Source organism: Wyeomyia smithii, chromosome 1, assembly GCF_029784165.1.
Source record: "Wyeomyia smithii strain HCP4-BCI-WySm-NY-G18 chromosome 1, ASM2978416v1, whole genome shotgun sequence".
In the NCBI taxonomy this organism is placed as follows: Eukaryota; Metazoa; Arthropoda; class Insecta; order Diptera; family Culicidae; genus Wyeomyia; species Wyeomyia smithii.
The window spans coordinates 121,585,429-121,612,903 of record NC_073694.1 but is presented as its reverse complement, the minus strand read 5'-3'; the positions used below and the strand labels follow the sequence as shown (position 1 = coordinate 121,612,903).

At 44.2% G+C, this 27,475-nt stretch overlaps 1 protein-coding gene across 1 annotated transcript; it reads right to left on the bottom strand.

Annotated features, from left to right (window-relative positions):
• Positions 1-24,319: 24,319 nt before the first annotated feature.
• Positions 24,320-26,688, bottom strand: LOC129723889 (pinin). Its single transcript, XM_055678377.1, has 6 exons — positions 26,556-26,688; positions 26,428-26,501; positions 26,251-26,373; positions 25,064-25,716; positions 24,700-25,005; positions 24,320-24,644 (listed from the first exon to the last, which is right to left on the bottom strand). The coding sequence occupies exons 2-6, from the start codon at positions 26,448-26,450 to the stop codon at positions 24,508-24,510; spliced, it is 1,242 nt and encodes a 413-aa protein (XP_055534352.1). The 5' UTR covers positions 26,451-26,501; positions 26,556-26,688; the 3' UTR covers positions 24,320-24,507.
• Positions 26,689-27,475: the final 787 nt, after the last annotated feature.

Sequence of the window (27,475 nt, the reverse complement as noted above, 5' to 3'; positions counted from 1 at the left end):
ATATATATATATATATATATATATATATATATATATATATATATATATATATATATATATATATATATATATATATATATATATATATATATATACACATCGTTAAAAGGTACTGCCTTATTATATATATATATTAGTTGGCCAGTAGTGGCTAGCCACTTTCAAATGCGTTTTGAACTATTAAAAGTTGGTATTTAATCTAAAATGAAATTTTTTTTTTAAATATCGAGTTGAAGTTCAAGATGTAACTATGACACTATCTTTTTTTTATAGGGGGGGAATGCTTGTAATAATTTATTTATGTATTAATATCTATTCAGAATTAGTATTGTGTGTTCTGCCACTAATGGTGACATTCCAACACAATTGAGGATTGCAACGATTTTTGTCGGAATTTGTTGATAATTTGGCTTGACATATTTTCTGATGTTTCTACATTAGTGAGCCTATGTAGCTCGTTCGTGTCAAACCAGGGAGGACGCTTCAAAATCATTTTCCATAGTTTATTCTGAATTCTTTGAAGTGTTTTCTTCCTGGTTGTACAACAACTTGTCCAGATGGGAACTGCATATAACATTGCTGGCCTAAAAATTTGTTTGTAAATTAACAGTTTATTCTTGAGACAAAGTCTAGAATTCCTGTTGATAAGAGGATATAAACATTTGATATACTTATTGCACTTTGACTGGATATTTTCAATGTGCTCCTTGAAAGTAAGATTCTTATCATAAATAAGCCCTAAGTATTTAACTTGATCAGACCAATTTAAGACCACACCGTTCATCTTAATAACGTGGTTATGGGTGGGTTTGAGAAATGAAACTCTTGGCTTATGAGGAAAAATAATTAACTGTGTTTTAGAAGCATTAGGGGAAATCTTCCATTTCTGCAAGTATGAAGAAAATATATCTAAACTTTTTTGTAGCCGACTGCATATAACACGAAGGCTTTTTCCTTTTGCCGAAATGCTTGTATCGTCACAAAACAGAGATTTCTCACAACCTGGTGGTAAATCAGGAAGATCAGAAGTAAAAATGTTATATAATATTGGGCCCAAGATACTCCCCTGAGGCACACCAGCTCTAACAGGCAATCTATTAGATTTACCATTTAGATAGTTAACCTGAAGAGTGCGGTCAGTTAAATAACTTTGTATCATTTTTGTAAGGTAAAGCGGAAAACTGAAATTTGACATTTTAGCTATTAAACCTTTATGCCAAACACTGTCGAATGCCTTTTCTATATCTAGTAGAGCTGCTCCAGTTGAATAGCCTTCAGATTTATTAGTTCGGATCATATTTGTTACTCTAAGTAACTGATGAGTAGTGGAATGCCCATGGCGAAAACCAAACTGCTCATTTGCAAAAATTGAGTTCTCATTAATGTGTTATCATTCTATTGAGAATTATTCTTTCAAAAAGTTTGCTAATAGAGGAAAGTACACTAATTGGTCGATAACTTGATGCCTCAGCTGGATTCTTTTCGGGTTTTAAAATTGGAGTGACTGGCATTTTTCCATTTCGTAGGAAAATGTGCTAGTGCAAAACATCTGTTAAAAATTTTTACCAAGAAATTTTATATATATATATATATATATATGTGGCAAATGGCTGGACACGTGTAACTTGAGACTCTAATGTGGCCATTCACCTCTGTCCAGCAACTCCTATCCCAACCTCCACGTGGTGCCGACCGGAATACGAGTAACCTTAGCGGAGATCGGGTAACCAACCCCGGTGGAAACTATGGTCGTATGTTGACTGGGAAGGGGGTCGTACGCGGCTGTATCCCCATAGGGGCGGCGTAAAACAGCGTCTGACCCGGAGCGGGCGGCTGAATTATGGAATGCTGTATCCCGCCAGCTACACCTAAGATGGCAGCCCATCAGCTGGATGTAGGTATCGCGACCCTGGTAAGGTAGCATACCGAAACCTTTCATCAACCACGAACAACGAATTTAGAAATACGGAACGGATCAATCGGCAAAGACCTTGGCTACGAACACGGAAAAAGATTAAGGTAAACGATTGGAAATCGGGTACTTGGAACGTCCGATCTCTCATTGAACCGGCGCGGGCTGGCTTGCTTGCTCGAGAACTACAGCGGTAGGGAGCCGAAATCGCAGCGATTCAGGAGGTTCGGTTGCCAAATTCCGGAGAAAGGGAATTCCGTGCAGTAGACCCTATTGCACGCACTTCTTTCAAGTACCACATCTACTACAGTGGCGGCAAAGCAGCGGAACGGGGCGTCGGTTTCGTAGTGCTGGGAAATCAGAAAACAAGAGTCATCCGGTGGAGGCCCGTAGATGACCGTATATGTGTGTTGAGGATTAAGGGCAAATTCTTCAACCACAGTTTAATCAACACCTACGCACCGACAAACGACAAATCCGATGAAGTCAAAGATGAGTTCTATGACAAGCTTGAGCGAATCTATGACGAGTGCCCAAAACACGACGTAAAAGTCGTCATCGGAGACGCAAACGCACAGGTTGGGAGGGATGAATTCTTCCGTCCGGTCATTGGAAGGCATAGCCTCCACTCGTCAACCAATGAAAACGGCCTGAGGCTGATAAACTTTGCCGCGGCCAGAGGAATGGCCATATGTAGCTCCTATTTTCCACGTTTTGAATATTCGGAAACACACCTGGAGGCATCCAAATGGAGAAGCCTGCTCCCAGATCGATCACGTACTGATTGACGGTCGGCACTTTTCGGATGTTACTGATGTTAGGTCTTTTCGGGGACCAAACATTGACTCTGACCATTATCTCGTCGTTTGTAAGATCCGCGCACGGTTGTCGAACGTGCTGAAATCTCGTACAGAGAGGACGACGCGTTTCAACATTCAGCGGTTGAAAGCTGATGGCGTGGCAGCAGAATACGCCAGAGAGCTGGATCTACGGATTGCAGAACAGCAGGAGGAAGGAGTAGAAGACATAAATGGGCTGTGGAGCAGTATTCACGGCGCCATCGAAACGACTGCGAGAGAGGTGGTAGGTACGACGCGTGGAAGACAGCCTAACGGCTGGTTCGATGCTGAGTGCCAGAGAGCGACAGATGAGAAGAACTGTGCCAGGAGCCGCGTGCTCACTGCGGCTACGCGTCAGAACAGAGAGAGGTACAGGGTGGCAAGAGCTGCCGAAAATAGAACTCACCGTCGGAAGAATCGCGAGTACGAGGAGCAGGTGCTCGCCAGCGCAGAGGACAGCTATGCAGAAAACGATGTGCGGAGATTCTATAGAACTGTCAACAGAGTCAGAAGCAGGAATTTCCCGGCAACCTGCTTACTGATAAACCGACGGTTGCAGCCAGGTGGAAGGAGCATTTTCAGGCGCTATTTAACGGTGAGGAGCCGGATGAGCAGAGCAGGAACAGGATGACGATTATGAGTGACGAACAAGCTGTGGAGCCACCTACACAGGAGGAGGTGAAAAAGGCGATTAGTGAGCTGAAATACGGCAAGGCTGGGCAACGCTGGGAAGGACGGTACCCCGGCCGAACTTCTAAAAGCGAGAAGCGAGCGGCTGTACTATGCGATCCACCAGATAATACTAAAAATCTGGGCGGACGAACAAATGCCGAACGACTGGTTGGAAGGCCTCATATGCCCTATCTATAAGAAGGGCCATCGATTGGATTGTGGCAACTATCGAGGGATAACGTTGCTCAACTCCGCATATAAAGTGCTCTCCCGTATCCTGTTCTTCAGACTGAGACCGCTAACGGAATCCTTTGTTGGCGAATACCAGGCTGGTTTTCGACAAGGGCGTTCCACGACGGATCAAATTTTCATTCTGCGACCGGGAGTACAACTTATCGACTCACCATCTGTTTGTGGACTTCAGGGCGACATACGACTCAGTGAAAAGAAATGAGCTGTGGCAGATCATGCTGGAACACGGTTTCCCTACGAAACTAATAAAGCTGAGTCGTATGACACTGGAGGGATCCAAATCGTGCGTGCGGATAGCTGGCGAGACATCAGCCGCGTTCGTAACGTTGGATGGACTGAAGCAGGGGGATGCGCTCTCCAACCTACTGTTTAACATCGCTCTTGAGGGTGCAGTACGAAGAGCAAACGTCGAAAGAAACGGTACGATCATCACGAAATCTCACATGCTTCTTGGTTTTGCGGACGACGTCGATATCATCGGTATCAACCGTAAGGCCGTGGAGGAGGCTTTCGTACCTTTTAAGAGAGAAGCAGCGAGATTGGGACTTGTCATTAACTCTGCCAAAACGAAGTACATGGTAGCTGGCAGAGAGCGTGGGAGTCCCCGTGGTGTTGGTGCTGAGGTGGAGATAGATGGGGAACGATTTGAAGTGGTTGACGAATTCGTTTATCTTGGTACGCTTGTGACATGTGACAACGATATGAGCCGTGAAGTGAAACGACGAGTTGCAGCTGCGAACAGGGCTTTCTACGGACTGCGTAACCAGCTAAGGTCCCGTAGTTTGCAAACTCGCACAAAACTAGCGCTGTATAGGACGCTGATACTCCCGGTGGCCCTTTACGGACATGAAGCATGGACGCTGAAGGAAGCTGATCGACGAGTGCTCGGAGTTTTCGAGCGTAAAGTTCTGCGATCGATACTTGGCGGTAAATTGGAAGGTGAAGTGTGGCACAGACGCATGAATCACGAGTTGTACCAGGTATACAAACATGCTGATATAGTGAAGGTAATACAGCGGGGCAGGCTTCAGTGGGCTGGACACGTAGCCAGGATGCCTGACGAGAGAGCCGCCAAAACTATCTTCAGTAGAGAACCAGGAAGAGGCCGTCGACTCCGTGGTAGGAGTACTATACTCCACGGGACCACCGCTAGGTATTGCTTCGGGGAGCGGCTTTTGTGCTCTGTGCACCCTCTTGGTTCTATAGATCTCTTTGCTAACTTAGCTAACTAACCTGGAGACTGGCCGTTAGCTAACACTGGCGTGTCGGTGGTCAACCTGTCGCCTGTTTTGCAATTCTAAAACTATTTGAGAGGCGGCTGTACAAACCGCCCTCCAAATGTTTGGGTCTTTACACATCCTCCGAACTAGGTTGTCCGGAGTGGTGTCTGGCCCGCTCACTACCATCATGTCGCCCCGCGCATGCACAAAACGAGGGCACACGAAGAAGACATGCTCAGCAGTTTCTTCCGCATCCGCGCACTCGGGACACATGGCGGACCCCGCATGCCCGAATCTGTGTAGATACTGCCTGGAGCAACCATGACCTGACAGAATCTGTGTCAAGTGGAAGTTAACTTCTCCATGGCGCCTCCCGACCCATCCGGATACGTCCGGAATAAGTCGATGCGTCCATCTACCCTTTGCGGAATTGGACCATTCCTGCTGCCATCTGATCATCGAGAATGACCTTCTGGTGCCTCGTATACCCCTTGTGTCACGTTGATCGAAGCATTCTACGTCCTCCTTAATGGCTATGCTGATAGGCATCATGCCGGACAGGACGCAGATTGCGTCGTATGACACTGTACGGTACGCGCTCTCAACCCTCAGGCACATGAGCCTGTAGGTACTTTCCAGTTTTCGACGATGACTGTTGGTACCTAACGCTTTGGACCACGCTGGCCCACCATACCTAAGTATGGACGAAACCACGCTGGCAAGAAGTTTACGCTTGCTGCCATATACCGCTGAGCTATTGGACATCATTCGAGATAGTCCTGCAGCGGCCGTTGAAGCCCTCTTACAGGCATAGTCGACGTGACTCTTAAATGTGAGCTTATCGTCAACCATAACCCCCAAGAGCTTCAAGGAACGCCTTGAGGTAATGGTGCAGTCACCGACTCTGACCACCGCCTGTTGCTCTAATTTGCGGTTGTTCATAACCGTAACCTCCGTTTTATGGTGCGCTAACTCCAGTTTCCTAGAGTGCATCCAGTCTTCGACCTTGCGTATGCAGTGCGCGGCCGTCAACTCGACCTCTTCGATCGACTCGCCGTAGACCTCTAGCGTGATGTCGTCTGCGAAACCGACGATCACAACCCCTACAGGGAACTTTAGTTTCAACACCCCGTCATACATGACATTCCACAACACCGGGCCCAGGATGGAACCTTGCGGTACCCCTGCGGTGATTGGGACGCACTTCTGACCCTCCTCCGTGTTGTAAACTAGTACCCGATTCTGGAAATAATTTTCCAAAATCTTGTACAACGACACCGGTACGTGGATGCTCCTAAGCGCGAGCGCTATGGAGTCCCAACTGGCGCTATTGAATGCATTCTTCACGTCAAGCGTGACGATTGCGCAATGGCGAGTGCTACCTCTGCCGTCTTGGTGACAGAGAGAATAGCATCCAGCGTGGATCTACCTTTCCGGAAGCCGAACTGGTTACTTGCCAGACCGTTTACACCCTCTGTGTACTTCACCAGTCTGTTGAGGATAATCCTCTCAAGCACCTTGCCCGTAGTGTCCAGCAGACAGATAGGTCTGTATGCCGATGGGTCCCCTGGGGGTTTCCCAGCCTTCGGCAACAGCACCAATCTCTGTCGCTTCCACCTGTCCGGAAAGAGGCAGTCATCCAGGCACTTCTGCATGACTGCTCGAAATAGATCGGGGGCCACTTTCATGGCCGTCCTGATGGCCAAGTTCGGGATTCCATCCGGTCCCGGTGCCTTGCTCACCTTTAGGGAGTTGGCGATCACGATGAGTTCCTCATTCGTAACCCTTACCTCCTCCACAACCTCTGCACGGCTGCCGTCTCTCACGGATTGGATGCCCGGCAGGTTGGCCGACCATCCCTGGTCTGTGTCTGAGATACTGGAACGTCGGACGTGAGACTCAGCAACCGGAGGCCAAGGATTTGGCTCGTGTCGTGGAAAGAGTCCCTCGATGATACGCTCCAGCATCGCTGGTGATCGCTCTGCAGGCGCCAACACGCCTTTGGTCTTCGCCATTACGACTCTGTAGGCGTTGCCCCACGGATTCGTATTGGCACTCGCGCATAGCCTATCGAAGCAGGCCCTTTTGCTCGCCTTGATCGCACTTTTAAGCGCCGATCTTGCAGATCCGAATACTACACGGCGCTCTACCCTCTGTGCATCGGTACGTGCACGTTGCAACATCCGTCTTGCACGGAGGCACGCGCTACGGAGGTCCGCTATCGCGTCGGTCCACCAGTATACCGGTGACTTACCATTCCTAGGTTGGCGGGTCCTAGGCATGGTGGCGTCGCACGCCCGCGATAATGTGGCAACTAATTGGTCAGCACTCGGGCGGAGCCAACTGCCCCCCTCGCGCTCTCTTCTCATTGCTTCTTCAAATACCTCGGCATCGAAATGCGATGTCTTCCACCCGCGGACGGTCGGAGTATTGGCTCTACCCGTCGCCTGCCGCCTCACGTTCTGGACTACGCTATAGCAGACCGACTGGTGGTCACTATAGGTGTAGCCATCGTCTACCCTCCAGTTCACGATCAGTCCTGGGCTGGAGAACGTCACGTCGATGATCGACTCCGCACCATTTCTGCTGAATGTACACTTGGTTCCAACGTTGGCCAGATCTAGGTTGAGCTTTGCCAAAGCTTCCAACAAGATCTGACCCCTCCGGTTCGTGCGGCGGCTTCCCCACTCAACAGCCCAAGCGTTGAAGTCGCCCGCCACTACTAAGGGTGTTAGTCCCGTCAGCTCCATAGATAACAAATCGACCATCTGGGTGAACCTTTCGATAGACCAACGCGGCGGAGCATAACAACTGCAGTAGAACACTCCGTCCACCTTGGCAACCGCGTATCCTTCATTTGAGGTTGACACAACCTCCTGAACCGGGAACTTGCTGGTCGTGCATATGGCCGCCGTACTGGACTTATCTGCAACCCAATTACCGTTTCCGGGAGGAATGCAGTAGGGGTCCGATACGATTGCGATGTCCGACCGCGACTCAGACGCTGCTTGGTATAGCAGCTGCTGTGCCGCATAGCAATGGTTCAGGTTAAATTGTGTCACCCTCACGCCCGTGGTTTCGTGGCCGCCTTACCGGTTGGGCACCGTGGGCCTCCCATAAAGTGCTTGGCGTCCCGTTTTCCAGTACATACCAAGCACTTGGGAGGCTCCCCGCAGTCTTTAGCTTTATGGCCAGCACCACCACAACGCCTACATAACTGGCTCCTATCGGGCCCCTTGCAGGTCCAGGACTTGTGTCCTCCCTCGAAACACCTGAAGCAAACGTCCGGCTGCTGGAGTATGCTCAGGGGACATACTGACCAGCCAACCTTAAGTTTGGCTGTCTTCAGGGCCAGAGTTGCATCGGCCGATGCAAGCCGGAAAGTGGCCACCTGGGTCCCCGCTGGACCCTTTCGGAGGCGAATTACCTCAGTGGCTACTTCCACTCCGCACTTCTCCTTGAGGGCCTGTGCAATATCGCACCTCTCGGTGATTTCATCCAGGTTTTTGAGCTGGAGAGTCACCTCTGAGGTGAGTGCCCGAATTTGCACATCTTTCCCGAGGACCTGCTCGGCTACCGTCTTGTAGGCAGCGCCCTTGTTTTTAGCATCCTTACGGAGCTCAAGGATCATCTCGCCGGTGCGAGAACGACGGATGGTCCGCACATCCGCTCCCAGATCCTTGAGCTGGGTTTCGCCTCTCATTTTCTTCAAGACTTCGGAGTACTTGGACCCCTCCGTCTTGAGTATGAGGGCGTCGCCCCTGCTTCGCGCCTTCTTTCCCATTTTTGGACGATTTGTCGCCTTCTCGTCGTTGCGCTTGCTGTCTTTTTGGCGCTTCCTTCCTCCCACGGTAACCCAAGGGTTTCCCGTAGCTGCCACTTCGGCAGACTTTTCGGCGGACTTGGAGGCCGTTGGTGTGCTATCTCGCGGGCTTAGCACAACCAACCGTTTCTTGCTGTTCTCGGGGGCTTCCCCCGGCGACTGCCTTGCTCTTTTTGCGGCTGACCCGGAGGCGCAAACCGCTGCAAACATGCAGGTGTCCGTTTGGACCGACTTCGTCGCCCTTCCGGTCACCTCCGTTGCATTCTTCTCTGCAGCCACCGCTCTTGCCTTGAGCTCGGCGTGCTCCTTCTTCGCAGCATCGACGGAGGACCGAAGCATGTAGAGAGCCTGCTTCAGGTACTTCGTCGTGTTGGTGCGACTTTTCGCAAACTCGATTATGGCATCGAGCTGCTCCGACAGCGCTACTACCTTCGGTAGCGTGTCTCGCTGTCTTCCGACCGCCTTTATCAACAGTGGACCAGCCACTGCGATGTCTTGCGTCGATCCGGTAGGCGTACTGCCTTTGCCGTCTTCGCAGGCGTCCTTTACTGCATCCATCTCCGCCTTTCTCGGCGGAGACCTCTGGATGCCTCCTCGTGCAAACGGGTTTTTCAACCCATCTGCGCCCAATTGTTGATCTTCATTATTACTGTTCATTTTTGTTAAGTGGGTCCCCCTTCCAGCCGCTATCCTTATCCATACTGGAGTGGTCGCCTATCTGGTCCCATGGTAGTCTATGCCGAAGCAGTGAGGCCATGGCTAGGGGCGGCTGCCATAGCGCCTTATGAGCAACTATGACACCTCCGACCGGCGCAAGTCAGGAAAGGACATCTGATCCCACTCCTGCCCGGTTCCTACCGGGCAATGAATTTGGAACGTACTGGAAGGCCTGCCAGGTTTTACGGGACGGAGACCCCTGCACCGGTTGTTGTCTCGCCGTTTCAAGCCGTTGTCACACGACCTTACTAAGGGAGCTCGGCGCAGGTGCCAGCCCAGAATCGTGGTACGAAAACGAAATCCGACTCTTATCATATGGCGTTGCGACCAGTTACCATAATTGGGAACTTACTGGCATCAATCCCAATGGACGAATTAGTGCATTTGGGTGGTGGGAGCGGCACTATTCGCTCCGTCAGAGCTGCTTCCGGATAATGTGGCTTTTGTGAGAATTCGGCGGCCCAATGCCTGAGTCTCACCACAACCTAGGCTAGCTCTCGCTGATGGTCCGGGACTGCGTTCTTGCAGTTAGCACTTCCGTGGCCTACGGTAATCGCCAAATACCGACCCGTGGTGGCATACAGCTCTGCCATATATATATATATATATATATATATATATATATATATATATATATATATATATATATATATATATATATATATATATATATATATATATATATATATATATATATATATATATATATATATATATATATATATATATTTATATTATATAAATTTATATCATATATATTTAGATATGAACCGGTAACAACAGGTACGTTCCCCATTTACAACACATAACTGCCGTTGAAACCTTCAGTCCAGAGTAATTTCGCTCACATGTGCTCTATTGGTCGCCAGTGACCGGTTCGTCAGACTGAATTGCTTCTGGAGGTTTTGACATTATAACCTGGGCCTAGTGTAGAAGTAATTCGTTTACGGCGACCAGATAGACAACCCACCCTAAGAAGAAGAAGAAGGTAGAGGGAAAATTTGCTGCCAAACACCTGAGAGACAGGTAGTGTGGGACTCGACCTACCTTCCAATCTCCAGCCCATAATACCCCCCTATACGACCGCTAGGTATTGCTTCGGGGAGCAGCTTCTATGCTTTGTGCAACCTCCTGGCTGTATCAAGTGTCCTAGCTAATTTGCTAACTAACCTGGAGACTAGCAATTAGCTAACACTGGCGTATTGGTGGTCAACCTGTCAACTGCTTTGCAACTCTAGGACTATTTGAGAAGCGGCTGCACAAACCGCCCTCCAGAAGTTAGGGTCTTCGCACATTCTCTGAACTAGGTTGTCCGGAGTAGTGTCTGGTCCGCTCACTATCATCATGTCGCTCCGCGCACGCGCAAAACGAGAACATACGAAGAAGACATGCTCAGCAGTCTCTTCCGCATCCACGCATTCGAGGCACATGAGGGACATGAATAGATACTGCCTGAAGCAACCATGATTGGACAGTATATATGTCAGGTGGAAGTCAACTTCTCCATAGCGCCTCCCTACCCATACGGATACGTCCGGAATAAGACGGTGCGTCCATCTATCTTTCATGGAATTGGACCATTCTTGCTGCCATCTGATAATCGATAATGATCTTCTGGTACCTCGTTTACCTTTTGTGTCAAGTTAGTCGAAGCATTCTACGTCCTCCCTAATGGCTATGCTGATTGGCAACATGCCGGACAGGACGCAGATTGCATCGTATGACATTGTACGAAACGCACTCGCAATCCTCAGGCACATGAACCTGTAGGTACTTTCCTGATTACCACGATAACTGTTAGTACTTAGCGATTTGGACCACACTAGGCTCCCATACCTAAGTATGAACGAAACCCCACTGGCAAGAAGTTTACGCTTGCTGCCATTCACCGCTGAGCTATTCGACATCATTCGAGATCAGTGCCTTAGAATATCAACCTTATTCATGAGTAGATGAATTGAATTAATCTCAGTGACAGCACATTTATTCTCTGATGCAACTCAGTAACCTATGTTCATTGCGACGATGCATGAATATCGTTTCTCATATTCAATGACAGAACAGTGGAATGAATATCAAAGGCCTCGTAATGATATTGAAAAAAGCTTCGGTGATTATCAATCCAAGTAGTGCAAATCTGTTCAGACGCTGTATTCTGCCCAGTACAGTATTAATGGTCGAATAAGGTTAATTTTGATTTTCACTATTTTGATATGATTCTCATTTTTGACGATCAAAATATCAACACGAGTGTAAAAGTTTATCTTGTCGGTGTTCATCGGTTGTTTGGTATCATGAATATCAACGGTCGCATGGGTAGTATGATTATCAATATGAATACGGCTGAAAATCGCTGCATTTGAATCTCATGACAGTGAATAATCTCAGCACTGTTCGAGATAGTGCTGCAATAGCCGTTGAAGCCCTCTTGCAAGCATTCTCTTACGGACCGTCGCACAGTGCGTTGAATGTATGGGAACGCGGGACAAAAATCAAAACAGCTATTCTAGTATTTATTTTCAAATGGTGTGACACGAAAAATGTTTAGTACCGATGAGAGCTACTATTTGCATAATTGGCGAATGTCAAATACGAAATCGCAAAAATGTCTCAAACGCCATTTTTTGTACAAAGGCATAAAATGATAATTTTTCAAGAATATTATCCATTTCGAGATAAAAGGCTTGAAAAACATATTCAAATAATTTCTAGGCGATGAAAAAGTGACTTAAACGCCATTGTTATTAGTTTTTATTATTATTTTTATTTAATATAAGGTTTTTATAAGGTTTACTGTTGCAAAACATTTAGACATCATTCATTCAGGAATATTTCATGTGTTAATAATAAGGGACGGATGTACAATAAACTGCTCAGTCTTGGTTCCAGAGGTATCATTCAAAAACGCGAATTCCGGTTGAAAGAGCAAACTTGAGCAATGGCAATTGCTTCCAAAGTTTGAAGGATATTCCAAATTAGGGGAAAAAGTGAAATTCAGAGAGGTACTTTGGGGTACTTTTTTTTGACGATCGATTTTAAATCGAAAGTGTCTTTTTTATTCAAGCATAAAGGAGCATGATCAAGAAGCATTTAATGATTCTGTGCCGAACACGCATCAGTATCGGATGTGTTTGGTGATCGCTCTGATAGAATATAAAACAAAAGACGCGCGAGCAAGTGTTGGCATTGTTTGCCTGGTCGAGTGAAGGTTCAAGGTCGCCCGCCTTTGTGCAACTGTTTCGCATCGTGGCTGTTTGCTGGTGCGTAAGCCGATTTGGCTGCTAAGTGATTTGTGCTACAGCAGTGGACGAGAATCTCAACACAAAGGAGGAAAAAGAAGAAGCCAACAGTTGACAGCGTGTTGTGTCGCTGTGCTGAGTGATCACACACCCGGCTCGCTGCTGGTGGCTGTTTGGAGCTGCTGTATTGGTGCTGCTGGCTGTAACGGCTGCAGCTTCGACCGTTCGGACAACCAACCCTGCTGAAAGGAGAAGTAAAGAGGTACGTGTTCTGTCGGCGCTATTGCGCTAGATTTAGCGCGATGGATGTAGATCCCTCGCCTCCCGTGCCACCATCCCCGAACCCCTCCGACCCTGTCCCTCCTGCCAACCCTTCCTCTGTTAATTCTCCAGTCCCCCCTCGCCCCAGGCTTTACCCGGACGGATCTCAGGGTAGCTTTACTGTTTTCTTTCGGCCAAAAGCAGGACCGAAATCGAAACCGTTAAACATCCTGCAGATTTCGAAAGACCTGACGGAGGGGTACAAGGCCCTGACCGGAATCTCCAAGGTCAGACCCAACAAGCTCCGTGTCGTGGTCAGCGACCTGGAACAGGCCAACGCTATTGCTCGCTCCGAGCTTTTCACACGCGAGTATCGCGTTTATATACCCGCACGAGACGTGGAGATCGACGGTGTCATAACCGATTCGAGTCTGTCGGTCGAGTGTATCTTGGCAAGCGGTTTTGGCTGCTTCAAAAATGCTTTGTGTCACGACGTAAAAGTAAAGACCATAGATTGCAAGCAATTGCGGTCTGTGTCTCTTGTCAACGGCACAAAAGTGTACACTCCGTCAGACTCGTTTCGTGTTACGTTTGCCGGATCTGCTCTCCCTAGCCACGTCTCGATCGATCGGGTTCGTCTGCCTGTGCGATTGTATGTACCCCGTGTTATGAATTGCACCAATTGCAGGCAGCTAGGCCACACAGCCGCCTACTGCTGCAATAAGGCACGATGTAGCAAGTGTGGAGAAACTCATGCGGACGATTCTTGCAGTGTAAATGCTGAAAAATGTATTCACTGCGGGGAAAATCAGCATGAGCTCTCCACATGCCCGCTGTACATGCAGCGCAGAGATAAAATCAAGCGTTCACTTAAGGAGCGCTCAAAGCGATCTTACGCTGAGATGCTGAAGAAGACCGTGACCACTTCTACCATAACATCGAACCCCTTTGATCTGTTGTCCTCTGATGAAACCGATTCTGACGATTCACCAGCGGGAACAACTTATGCCAATCCTGGGGCGTCTAGAAAGAGGAAAAATATTTCCTCTCCTAAACTTCCCCGAAAAGGTCCTAAGATTTCCCAAAGTGAAATGAAAGTTACAAACAAACCAAACAGTGCTGCGAAAGAACTGAAGCAAACTCCTCCTGGGCTTGCAAATTTAAAGTCCCAGAACAACTCTGGATTAGTGAAATTTTCTGACATTGTGGACTGGATTTTTGAAACTTTCAATGTACCCGATCCAATTAAAATTTTTCTTACAGCATTCCTCCCAACAGTTAGATCATTATTGAAGCAGTTGACTGCCCAATGGCCCCTCCTTGCAGCGATTGTATCCTTCGATGCCTAATTCATCTGCGTATACGAAGGATTCTATCTCTGTCTTACAGTGGAATTGTAGAAGTATTTTACCAAAAATTGATTCATTTAAAGTTTTAATAAATAGAAACAAATGCGATGCATTTTCCCTTTGTGAAACTTGGCTTACTTCAAATATTGATCTCAACTTCCATGATATTAATATTATTCGCCTTGATCGAGACACCCCATATGGGGGAGTACTTTTAGGGATTCAAAAGTGCTATTCTTTCTATCGTATTAACCTCCCCTCGATTCCAGGCATCGAAGTTGTCGCATGTCAAATGACAATACAAGGTAAAGAGCTTTGTATTGCCTCAATATATATTCCTCCCAGAGCACAGGTTGGACAACGGTTGCTCTTTGATTTAATAGAACTTCTTCCCTCGCCACGTTTGATTTTGGGAGACTTCAACTCTCATGGTGTGGCTTGGGGTTCCCCCTACAATGATAACCGCTCCTCTTTAATCTATAACCTTTGCGATGACTTCGACATGACTATTTTGAACAACGGTGAAATGACACGTATCCCGAAACCTCCAGCGCGCCCAAGCGCTTTGGTTCTATCCTTATGTTCGACGTCGCTACGGTTGGATTGCACATGGAAGGTAATCCTCGATCCTCACGGTAGCGACCACCTGCCTATTCTTATTTCAATTACTAACGGTTCAACTCGCATGCGACCAATTGACATTCCGTATGACCTCACACGGAATGTCGATTGGAAGTTATACGAGGAAATGATTTCAAAAGCGGTCGAGTCGATTAAACATCACCCACCACTTGAAGAATACAACCTCCTCGCGGGCTTAATCCTCGGCGCCGCGTTGCAAGCCCAAACGAAGGAATATCCCGGCGTAACGATCAAAGAGCGGCCACCAACTCCGTGGTGGGACAATGAGTGCTCCGATGTCTACACGCAAAGATCCGACGCGTTTTCGGCCTTCCAGAAGGGAGGTATACCCGACGACTATATACGGTATCCGGAGCTTAATACCAAGCTTAAAACCTGGCTAAAGCAAAGAAACGCGGATATTGGCGTCGGTTCGTGAACGAGACGTCGAGGGAGACATCGATGAGCACTCTTTGGAACACAGCCCGAAGAATGCGGAATCGCGTAACGGTCAACAAAAGCGAGGAGTCTTCAAGTCGGTGGATATTTGATTTTGCCAGGAAAGTAAGTCCGGACTCTGTTCCTGCGCAAAACTTTGTTTGCGATACGTCTCCGGGTCACGACGCGATAGAATCACCTTTTACGATGGCAGAATTTTCAGTTGCCCTCCTGTCCTGTAACAATAACGCACCTGGGTTAGATAGAATCAAATTCAACTTGTTGAAGAATCTTCCCGGCAATGCCAAGAGGCGCTTGTTGAACTTGTTCAATAAGTTCCTGGAGCAAAACATTGTACCGCAGGATTGGAGGCAAGTGAAGGTGATCGCCATCCAAAAACCAGGGAAACCAGCTTCTGATCACAACTCTTATAGGCCGATTGCAATGCTATCCTGTATCCGGAAATTGATGGAAAAAATGATACTCCGTCGTTTAGACCACTGGGTCGAATCAAATGGTCTACTATCAGATACTCAATTTGGCTTCCGCCGTCCCAAAGGGACGAATGATTGTCTTGCGTTGCTTTCAACAGATATTCAGCTGGCGTATGCTCGCAAAGAACAAATGGCGTCTGCGTTCTTGGACATTAAGGGGGCTTTTGATTCCGTTTCTATTGACATTCTTTCGGGTAAACTTCACCGACAAGGATTTTCTCCAATTTTGAACAATTTTTTGCACAATTTGCTGTCCGAAAAGCACATGCATTTTACGCACGGCGATTTGGCCACTTTTCGCATTAGCTACATGGGTCTTCCCCAGGGCTCATGTTTAAGCCCCCTTCTTTACAACTTTTATGTAAATGACATCGACGAATGTCTGGCAAATTCATGCACGATAAGACAACTTGCAGACGACAGTGTAATCTCTGTTACAGGAGCCAAAGCTGCCGATTTGCAAGGACCATTGCAAGATACCTTGGACAATTTGTCTGCTTGGGCTTTACAGCTAGGTATCGAATTCTCTCCGGAGAAGACTGAGATAGTAGTTTTTTCTAGGAAGCATGAACCTGCTCAGCTTCAAACACAATTAATGGGTAAAACGATTTCTCAGGTTTTGGTACACAAATATCTTGGTGTCTGGTTCGACTCTAAAGGCACCTGGGGTTGTCACGTTAGGTATCTGATGAAAAAATGTCAACTAAGAGTGAATTTTCTTCGTACAATAACCGGACAATGGTGGGGAGCCCACCCAGGAGACCTTATAAGGCTTTACCAAACAACGATATTGTCTGTCATTGAGTACGGGTGTTTCTGCTTCCGCTCCGCAGCAAACACACATTTGATCAAACTGGAGCGAATACAATATCGTTGTTTGCTTATCGCCTTGGGTTGCATGCAGTCGACCCATACGATGAGTTTGGAGGTCTTAGCTGGAGTACTACCATTGAAAAACCGCTTCTGGAGCCTGTCTTCTCGCATTCTTATCAAATGTGAGGTCTTGAACCGTCCTGTGATTGAAAATTTTGAAAGGTTAATCGAACTTAATTCTCAAACCCGTTTTATGACATTGTATTTCAATCACATGTCCCAAAATATTAACCCTTCTTCGAATATTCCAAATCGTGTCGACTTATCAAATACTTCTGATTCTACTGTGTTTTTCGATACATCCATGATAGAAGAAACTCGTGGAATCCCGGATCATTTACGCGTGCAGCAGATCCCCAAAATTTTTTCCAATAAATATCGAAACATCAACTGCGACAATATGTACTACACTGACGGATCACTTCTTGATGGGTCCACTGGCTTCGGTATTTTCAATAACAATTTAATCGTGTCCCATAAGCTTGATAATCCTGCTTCTGTTTACGTCGCAGAATTGGCTGCAATTCAGTACACCCTAGGGATTATCGAAAAATGCCCACGGACCATTATTTCATCTTTACGGACAGTCTCAGTTCCATTGAGGCTCTCCGATCGATGAAAGATGTTAAGCACTCTCCGTATTTCCTGGGGAAAATACGGGAACATCTGAGTGCTTTATCCGAAAAATCGTATCAGATTACCTTAGCGTGGGTCCCTTCTCACTGCTCGATACCGGGCAATGAGAAAGCGGACTCTTTGGCTAAGGTGGGCGCAACAAACGGTGGAATGAAAGACCAGTTGCCTTTAATGAATTTTTCTCATTTGTACGTCAGAATACGATCATCAGTTGGCAAAATGCTTGGACCAGAGGGGAACTGGGAAGGTGATTACATTCCATAATCCCCAAGGTGTCGACGAACCCGTGGTTCAAGGGGTTGGATGTAGGTCGGGATTTCATTTGCGTGATGTCCCGGCTTATGTCCAATCACTATAGATTTGACGCGCATCTCCGTCGTGTTGGGCTCGGGGAAAGTGGTATCTGTGCCTGTGGTAAAGGTTATCACGACATAGAGCACGTTGTTTGGTCATGCCCTGTACACCGTGACGCCAGGTCTAAGTTAATAGCTTCCCTGCAGGCCGAAGGTAGGCAGTCGGCAGTTCCTGTTCGTGATGTCTTGGCGAGCCGTGACCTATCCTACATGTCCCTTATATACGTTTTCCTGAAATCCATCCACGCCCCAGTTTAGTCCAACCCCCTTCCGCCTGCATCCAGCCTAACGACAGGAACACGTTAAGACCCCGGATCCGGAAACAGCAATCAGACCCGCACGATACTCTCAAGGCCCGAGGGAGACAACCCAATATGCCAGTCCGTAATATCTTGGCCCAGCAGCGGAACATGTGCTTACCTATGGCAATGAAAACCATCATACAGTAAACCAGTGCTTTTAATGCAAAATATTATAGCTTTAAGTTACATTTAGTTTCAGCTCGTAGTCGGCAGCGAGGATAAAAAATTTGCTTTTAGTTATTAAGATACTTTAGAAAGTAAGCTACCAGATATAATTGGCGCCGTTAAACATTAAATTGTATTTGTGCCGTGTCAAATAAATTATAGATGAACAAAAAAAAAGAAGCATTTAACTTCCAAATACGCTACGTTATGCCTCAATAGTAACATGTGAAATTAAGTAGTTACATGCCTCTACCGTTGCCATATAGGTTTTAACTTGGAAAGATATAGAGTATATTGAAAAATTAATTTGAAAACTGAGAGAATTTTCAAAAAAAAAAACGTGTCTTTTGAATAGTTGAAGCCACTTCACAGTAGATGCGTTTCATAATCGTATGGGTTAACTTACGAGGTTAATAATATCTTTACAGTATGTCTCAAACATGTATAAAACATATCAGCATATAGATTTGGTTCAATAATCCACTTTTTTTATTCTTGTCTATGGAACGTTGCACTGTGCGTCGTCGAGTTCGGACGCGCGTGCTGCACTATAGTAGATGCGCGTGCTGCACTATAGTAAATGCGCGTGCTGCACTATAGTAGATGGAGTGCTGCACTATAGTAGATGCGCGTGCTGCACTATAGTAGATGCGCGTGCTGCACTATAGTAGATGCGCGTGCTGCACTATAGTAGATGCGCGTGCTGCACTATAGTAGATGCGCGTGCTGCACTATAGTATATGCGCGTGCTGCACTATAGTATATATAGTTTACAAATTAGGTAACGCTCAGGAAACGGGAAAGAGTGCTGCAACCCATACGGAAAATTTAAACAAAAAGTACGGCAAAGGGGGAAAGGAGATCAACAATAATTAATTCTTGCGTTACGTTATAAATAAGCGCTTCCTTATTGATTCATAAAAGTCCGTTCAAATGTTACATAACACAAGCAGGGCTGAGGAAATTTTTTATGCTTGGTGTGCTGAGTATTGGAAACATGCTAGACAAAGTGGTGAGGGTTTTCCGGAAGTCCAATATTTATGTCACGTTAAATTTGAATGGACCCTAATATTATTATTTCAATGTTAAGGTTGAGGTGATAGAGATTGACTCTTTTCAAATACTTATTTTTATGAAGTTGAAATCAATACTGGTGAGCAAAAATTTAAATAAATTAAAGGCAATGTTTTTTTAGCTAATCTACTTCTGAATTGCTTGATAACGCAGCACAACAATATCAAAGCTAAAAGAGTAAACAAACACAATACACACTGATCAAAATTTTTCTTAAGGTTTGACTGCAATCAGCCATGTTTAAAACACGCACTGCTACGGAGAAAATATTTAAAACACTACACGGCGTGTATTGCAACTTGCACTGCGTGATGTGTAAGAACGACCGTACACGCCGTGTAGTGTTTCTATGCAAAAGTGGCACCCGTGCAGCACGGTGTAGTGTTCTTGCCATGGCTGACTGCAATAACATGAAGAGTAACTACGAAATCTATACATACATCAATTTTTGTGAGAAAGGTTTTTTGGGACTTTAAGGGGGTTAGTCAAAAAATTCTACTTATTTATTTAAAAACAATAAAAGATGTATGCAATATAAACAAAAAAAATTTTTTTTCTGATTCGATTATATATACATATATTTTTGTAAGAAAGGTTTTTTGCGACTTTAAGGGGGTTAGTCAAAAAAATTCTACTTATTTATTTAAAAACAACAAAAGATGTATGCAAAATAAACAAAAAAAATTTTTTCTGATTCGAATATATATACATATATTTTTGTAAGAAAGGTTTTTTGCGACTATAAGGGGGTTAGTCATAAAAATCCTACTTATTTATTCAAAAACAACAAAATATTTATGCAAAATAAACAAATATATATATATATACTATAGTGCAGCACGCGCATATACTATAGTGCAGCACGCGCATCTACTATAGTGCAGCACGCGCATCTACTATAGTGCAGCACTCCATCTACTATAGTGCAGCACGCGCATTTACTATAGTGCAGCACGCGCATTTACTATAGTGCAGCACGCGCATCTACTATAGTGCAGCACGCGCGTCCGAACTCGACGACGCACAGTGCAACGTTCCATAGACAAGAATCAAAAAAGTGGGTTTCTTATTGAACCAAATCTATATGCTGTTATGTTTTATACATGTTTGAGACATACTGTAATGATATTATTAACCTCGTAAGTTAACCCATACGATTATGAAACGCATCTACTGTGAAGTGGCTTCAACTATTCAAAAGACACGTTTTTTTTTGAAAATTCTCTTAGTTTTCAAATTAATTTTTCAATATACTCTATATCTTTCCAAGTTAAAACCTATATGGCAACGGTAAAGGCATGTAACTACTTAATTTCACATGTTACTATTGAGACATAACGTAGCGTATTTGGAAGTTAAATGCTTCTTGATCATGCTCCTTTATGCTTGAATAAAAAAGACACTTTCGATTTAAAATCGATCGTCAAAAAAAATACCCCAAAGTACCTCTCTGAATTTCACTTTTTCCCCTAATTTGGAATATCCTTCAAGCTTTGGAAGCAATTGCCATTGCTCAAGTTTGCTCTTTCACCGGAATTCGCGTTTTTGAATGATACCTCTGGAACCAAGACTGAGCAGTTTATTGTACATCTGTCCCTTATTTTCATGTATAACACGTAATTTATGTTTAAAACACATGAAATATTCCTGGATGAATGATGTCTAAATGTTTTGCAACAGTAAACCTTATAAAAACCTTATATTAAAAAAAATAATAATAAAAACTAATAACAATGGCGTTTAAGTCACTTTTTCATCGCCTAGAAATTATTTGAATATGTTTATCAAGCCTTTTATCTCGAAATGGATAATATTCTTGAAAAATTATCATTTTATGCCTTTGTACAAAAAATGGCGTTTGAGACATTTTTGCGATTTCGTATTTGACATTCGCCAATTATGCAAATAGTAGCTCTCATTGGTACTAAACATTTTTCGTGTCACACCATTTGAAAATAAATACTAGAATGGCTGTTTTGATTTTTGTCCCGCGTTCCCATACATTCAACGCACTGTGCGACGGTCCGTAAGAGAATGCTTCAAAGAGGGCTTCAACGGCTATTGCAGCACTATCTCGAACAGTGCTGAGATTATTCACTGTCATGAGATTCAAATGCAGCGATTTTCAGCCGTATTCATATTGATAATCATACTACCCATGCGAGCGTTGATATTCATGATACCAAACAACCGATGAACACTGACAAAATAAACTTTAACACTCGTGTTGATATTTTGATCGTCAAAAATGAGAATCATATCAAAATAGTGAAAATCAAAATTAACCTTATTCGACCATTTATACTGTACTGGGCAGTGTACAGCGTCTGAACAGATTTGCACTACTTGGATTGATAATCACCGAAGCTTTTTTGAATATCATTATGAGGCCTTTGATATTCATTCCACTGTTCTGTCATTGAATATGAGAAACGATATTCATGCATCGTCGCAATGAACATAGGTTACTGAGTTGCATCAGAGGATAAATGTGCTGACACTGAGATTAATTCAATTCATCTACTCATGAATAATCATTGATATTCTAAGGCACTGATCTCGAATGATGTCGAATAGCTCAGCGGTGAATGGCAGCAAGCGTAAACTTCTTGCCAGTGGGGTTTCGTTCATACTTAGGTATGGGAGCCTAGTGTGGTCCAAATCGCTAAGTACTAACAGTTATCGTGGTAATCAGGAAAGTACCTACAGGTTCATGTGCCTGAGGGTTGCGAGTGCGTTTCGTACAATGTCATACGATGCAATCTGCGTCCTGTCCGGCATGTTGCCTATCAGCATAGCCATTAGGGAGGACGTAGAATGCTTCGACTAACGTGACACAAAAGGCAAACGAGGTTCCAGAAGATCATTATCGATTATCAGATGGCAGCAAGAATGGTCCAATTCCATGGAAAATAGATGGACGCACCGTCTTATTCCGGACGTATCCGTATGGGTAGGGAGGCGCTATGGAGAAGTTGACTTCCACCTGACACATATACTGTCCAATCATGGTTGCTTCAGGCAGTATCTATTCATGTCCCTCATGTGCCTCGAATGCGTGGATGCGGAAGAGACTGCTGAGCATGTCTTCTCCGTATGTTCTCGTTTTGCGCGTGCGCGGAGCGACATGATGATAGTGAGCGGACCAGACACTACTCCGGACAACCTAGTTCAGAGAATGTGCGAAGACCCTAACTTCTGGAGGGCGGTTTGTGCAGCCGCTTCTCAAATAGTCCTAGAGTTGCAAAGCAGGCGACAGGTTGACCACCAATACGCCAGTGTTAGCGAATTGCTAGTCTCCAGGTTAGTTAGCAAATTAGCTAGGACACTTGATACAGCCAGGAGGTTGCACAAAGCATAGAAGCTGCTCCCCGAAGCAATACCTAGCGGTCGTATAGGGGAGTATTATGGGCTGGAGATTGGAAGGTAGGTCGAGTCCCACACTACCTGTCTCTCAGGTGTTTGGCAGCAAATTTTCCCTCTACCTTCTTCTTCTTCTTAGGGTGGGTTGTCTATCTGGTCGCCGTAAACGAATTACTTCTACACTAGGCCCAGGTTATAATGTCAAAACCTCCAGAAGCAATTCAGTCTGACGAACCGGTCACTGGCGACCAATAGAGCACATGTGAGCGAATTTACTCTGGACTGAAGGTTTCAACGGCAGTTATGTGTTGTAAATGGGGAACGTACCTGTTGTTACCGGTTCATATCACCTTACTCACCACAGAGTTGACTATGCCTTTGTTGTTCCAAGGCCTCATTACATCGATACCAATGCCGGCAGTTTTACTTGTGTCACTGGTCGTTGCGTCTGTTGCTCTCATTCATGCCCTCCTCCCATTCTGTCCTCGGTCGCGCCTTTCGACATGTCCCATGCAAGTCCGTCCGCGTTATTGCTTTGCTTGCCTTGGTTCTTTTAGTCGTTCTCGTTGATCTATAGCAATTTTGTCTCGCAGCCGCAAAAAAAAAAAGAATGGGAGTGGTTAATGACAAAGCCGAAAAGTACTGTCACATACATCCACATTCAGACCGCCAACATATACCACCACCCAATGAAATTCATTCTACCAAAAGCGTATAACTGATAGCGAATTTATCCACTCCACTGGGTCAGTGCCAACACCTGGAATAATGAAACGATACTGCGACTCACAACGTAATCAGAAGAGATGCTAGGCAGTTGTCTACATTCAAAGCTCATGTATTGGTGTGCCGAAACTGACTCAACACAATAATGGGTCGAATCAAAGCGAAATAGAATCGTTTTGACAGCAGTTATAGCGAATTTTTATTCCGCTGGGTCAGTGCAAGTCTACCCAAGAATAAAGAAATGGCATCACGATTTAGAACGCAAGTAAGAAAGAGATGCCAGATAATTGTTTATGGACTAAGCACGTGCGGCGGTGGATTGAAACTGACAAATTTACGGTGCGCTTTGGGCAGCACGCCGGGTCAATACTGGGTGGACTGGGATTGACACTGGGAACAAATAAATTCGCGCAGTTCAAAACAGCTGAATGAGAGAAAGAAAAAAAAAAGACTCATGAATGGTCGTATCCTGGGTAGACGCGATGTCCGGCCAGGTTCTGGTACAATAACTTACTAACGCCATTCCCATTCAGTTTCATTCAATGATATGAAAAAAAAAAACTATTTGCATTAATTTAATGATAATAAAACAGTAATGTTCAACACTATGATTGATCGTTACGAGTTAATAGCAACGACCAATCATACTTCCGATGATGATATTGTTATAATGGATTTTATAGAAATATAAATAATATCTTACTAACCTGTTTGGGCCCTACCTCTTATTTTATTACGTCGTGTATTGGTGGAGACCGTGGGAAGGCTCGTGAATGATGTGATATGTAAGATATGTGTCCCTGCAACCGAGGATTTCCTTATCTCCTCATCGCTCATCTGATCGCAATCTCTTGATTTGATTTGAGATAGTTATGTGCAGACTACTTCTGAAGATCGACAGGTAATCGGTGGGTGTTCACCTACTTTAATTTAACGAACTTTTTGTTGATAGAAAACACCTTTGAAATCTTGATCATATTCTAGATAACATTGTTTTATGTTTATAAAATATTTTTATTGAGACCCAAACTGTAAAAATGGCTGTCATTTGAAATTTCAAAAACCGACACTTAAGTCAAGAGGTTAATGGTCGAATTATTTTGCACTGTTTATCAATGGCTGTATTTTCTTTTTTGTCAAATCAGATTCTTACCTACGGGATACAGGTAATTTTAAATTTAACAATCCCCATCCGTTTTAAATGTGATTTGGAAATTGTCATTCTGAACCATGAAGGGAGATTTTTCCGACACTGCTGTAACCGTATCAGATTCTTCAATCAAGCGAACGGTTGTATGTAGAGGTTCATTTTTTTCTGAAATATTTGAAGCAACAATCAAAGTATGTTTATAGTGGAATATAATACATACCTTGTTTAATTTCATGATTTTGAATGGTTATTTTGAAATTAGATGCAACCATTGTCGAAGGCAACGCAGGACCTTCGACATTTTCATAATGATCATCATCATTATAAAGACTATTTGTGTGGTCATCTGGAAAATCTTCGTCTTCGTCACCAGTTGAGCATCGATCATGTTTAGAGCTGGTGAGAGTAGTCTCATTTGAACTATTGCGATTTACGTACTCTTCCAGTCTCTTTATATCTTCTTGAAAGCGCTCTTCTACAACAACGATACTTTTCATCACCTCTTGTCGTTTTTGCTCTATCATTTCTGAAATTTATAATTTTGAATAATTGCTTAACACTACAGTAATACTTTATAGAGTTACTTTTGTGCTCTTCTCTACAATCTGCTAGTTTTTTCTCCATTTTTGCTTCCATTTTTTTAGGCAGAAAATAGATGTGAGGTTTTGTCTGTGTTTTGATGAAGTGTCCTAGCGGTTTTTTGTATAGTTCCCATGATTCCAAGTCACGTAATTTTATCATTTTTGTTTCTATAGCACGAATTTCAAGTTGTTGGCGTTTCCGACCTGTGAATAAATCTTGTTTTTCTCTCCGAAGATTTTCTCTTTCGATTTTCTGTTGCTCTTCCAGTTTTTTTTCTATCTGTGCTTTTTTTTCTTCTTTAGATTTTAGTTTAGATTCTTCCTGAGAAAATTTTTGCAATGTTCCTAACAGAGAACCAAAAATTCGACGGTTACGCGCACGGGACTTTTCATCACTTCCTTGAGCAGCTACAACCTCTTGCCGCGTAGGTTGTTCTTTAATCACCCGTGAATATACTCTCGGTTTTTCATATTCGACATCTCGATTAGGTGGACCCGACAGCCTACTAAAAACCGATTTGGTTTCACCCAAAGCGCGTCGCTTACCTACATTCTGGCCAACATCCGAGAAGCGACGTTCTTGATCGCTTCGTCTAACAAGGTCAAATCCACTGGAGTTACGTTTTTTCGTGTCACTTCGAGTATATGCTCCAAAGCTGCAGAATGCAGATTTAAGTACGTATTTTTTGTTTTCATTGTTTATTCAGAATGCAACCTAACCGCACCAAGCGTCACTTTCAAAATACTTTTTTCAATAACACTGGTTGACATGGAAATCAATAACCTATTTTTGATGAGAAGCAGTCAAATGGTTTGAATAGTTCAGGGGCGACTCGTGGCTGTTGAACCTACCTGTTCAACTAAAAATTCTGAAAATCAGAGTTTGGGGAAGTAACTACAATTTTATCCGCGAATAAAAGCAAGTAATTCCCTTTGTTACTATTTAAAAATAGAACTAAAAAATGAGAAAATAAGAGCATGAATTTGGATTTTAGATTCATTTTTTGCCTGACGTCCCCATGTGCATTGCACAGGTTGCACCTATGGACGAGTCGCCCCTGGAATAGTTTATAATGGTATCATAACAAAAATTCGCTGCAGCAAGTAGCAGAAAATACACAGGGTAAACTGTAAATGCCAATTATACGAAACACTCGGCTCGGTTTGGTTGCATCCCAACTATTCAATACCTGTTCCCAGCGTTGTATTGTTCAGTGGTGGAAGGATCCCGACCAATAATTTTGCGAATGTTTTCATTTAAGCCTTTCAGATTATCACGAGCTTTATTAAGCTCCTGCTGTAAGTCGGAATACCTGTTTTGAAATAAGAAATAATAATAACGCTTCAGATTATTAAAACATACCTACCCCTTGAATACTTCGGTAGCCATTGCGGTATATTTAACGATCTATTTACTGTTCCCTTTAATACGACCTGCAGCCTGGAAATACAAACTGTGAGTGTTGAGAAAAACAAAACATGCGCAAGAAATTACATGTATTATCTACTATGTAAAATTGTCCTTAATATTCACTGTTTTTGCTTATAATTTTTAATGATCCAAGTTAAGCATCATATCTGATATCGAGTTCGTTTTTTGACAGCAGAGGTGCCAGATGCAGAGATGCCAGATGTTTTTGAAAAATGTCTGCAACTGCTCGAAAAACCGGAAAAATGTGCTCGAAATCTGAAAAAAATCTATCCGTGATCCGAAAAAATTTCGCTCGCGTAGGCAAAAGTCTGTGAAAATCTGCACACATTTCAAGAAAATCTGCGCGAATATATGAGATTCTGACAAAAATCTGCAGAAACGTGGAAAAACTGCAAATAACTGCAAATCAATAAATATCTGCACACGGACTCCAAAAATCTGCGTTTTGCAGACAAACCTGCACATTTGGTATCACTGGCCAGATGTTTCAAAAATGTACTTGTGTGAATTCGCCCAACAAGAAACGTACCCAACAAAATCGTGAAATATTTCATTTTGTTGGGTAGCTGGTTTTGTTGGTTTAAATCCGGATTTATATATGCTGCGTGATTTTACCCTCCGGAACTCAACCAACAAAAACGAAATATTTCAACAGAAGAAAGCATAGAATGCAGCGCTAATGGTGGGCAGCACTGAAACTAAAAATGTGAATTAAACCAACAAAATTGATAAGAGATAAAACTTAACAACTAATTAATAGGCATGATAGAGCAATATAATGAATTGGAAATGTCACTAGAATCCAAGAAATGTTGCAAAATATTGAGTTGTTCGGCCCAATGGACATTCCTGGTCACCAGAGTAGATATGGAAAAATCCAAGATTTTTCGATTTTTCCCCATATAAGCCTCCTTATCGCATATAGCAAAAGTCTGCCTACTGATAGGGAAATCTCATCGATTGGAGATGTTGACTAGGACCCT

What these genes read in the sequence shown, in the direction of transcription:
- LOC129723889 (XM_055678377.1), bottom strand. Translation starts at nt 26,450, where the DNA reads ATGGCTACCGAAGTATTCAAGGG. An exon ending in CAATACAACGCTGGGAACAG is followed by an intron (nt 25,717 to 26,250) that starts GTATTGAATAGT and finishes TGCATTCTGCAG; the next exon opens with CTTTGGAGCATATACTCGAA. An exon ending in TTGTAGAGAAGAGCACAAAA is followed by an intron (nt 25,006 to 25,063) that starts GTAACTCTATAA and finishes TATAAATTTCAG; the next exon opens with AAATGATAGAGCAAAAACGA.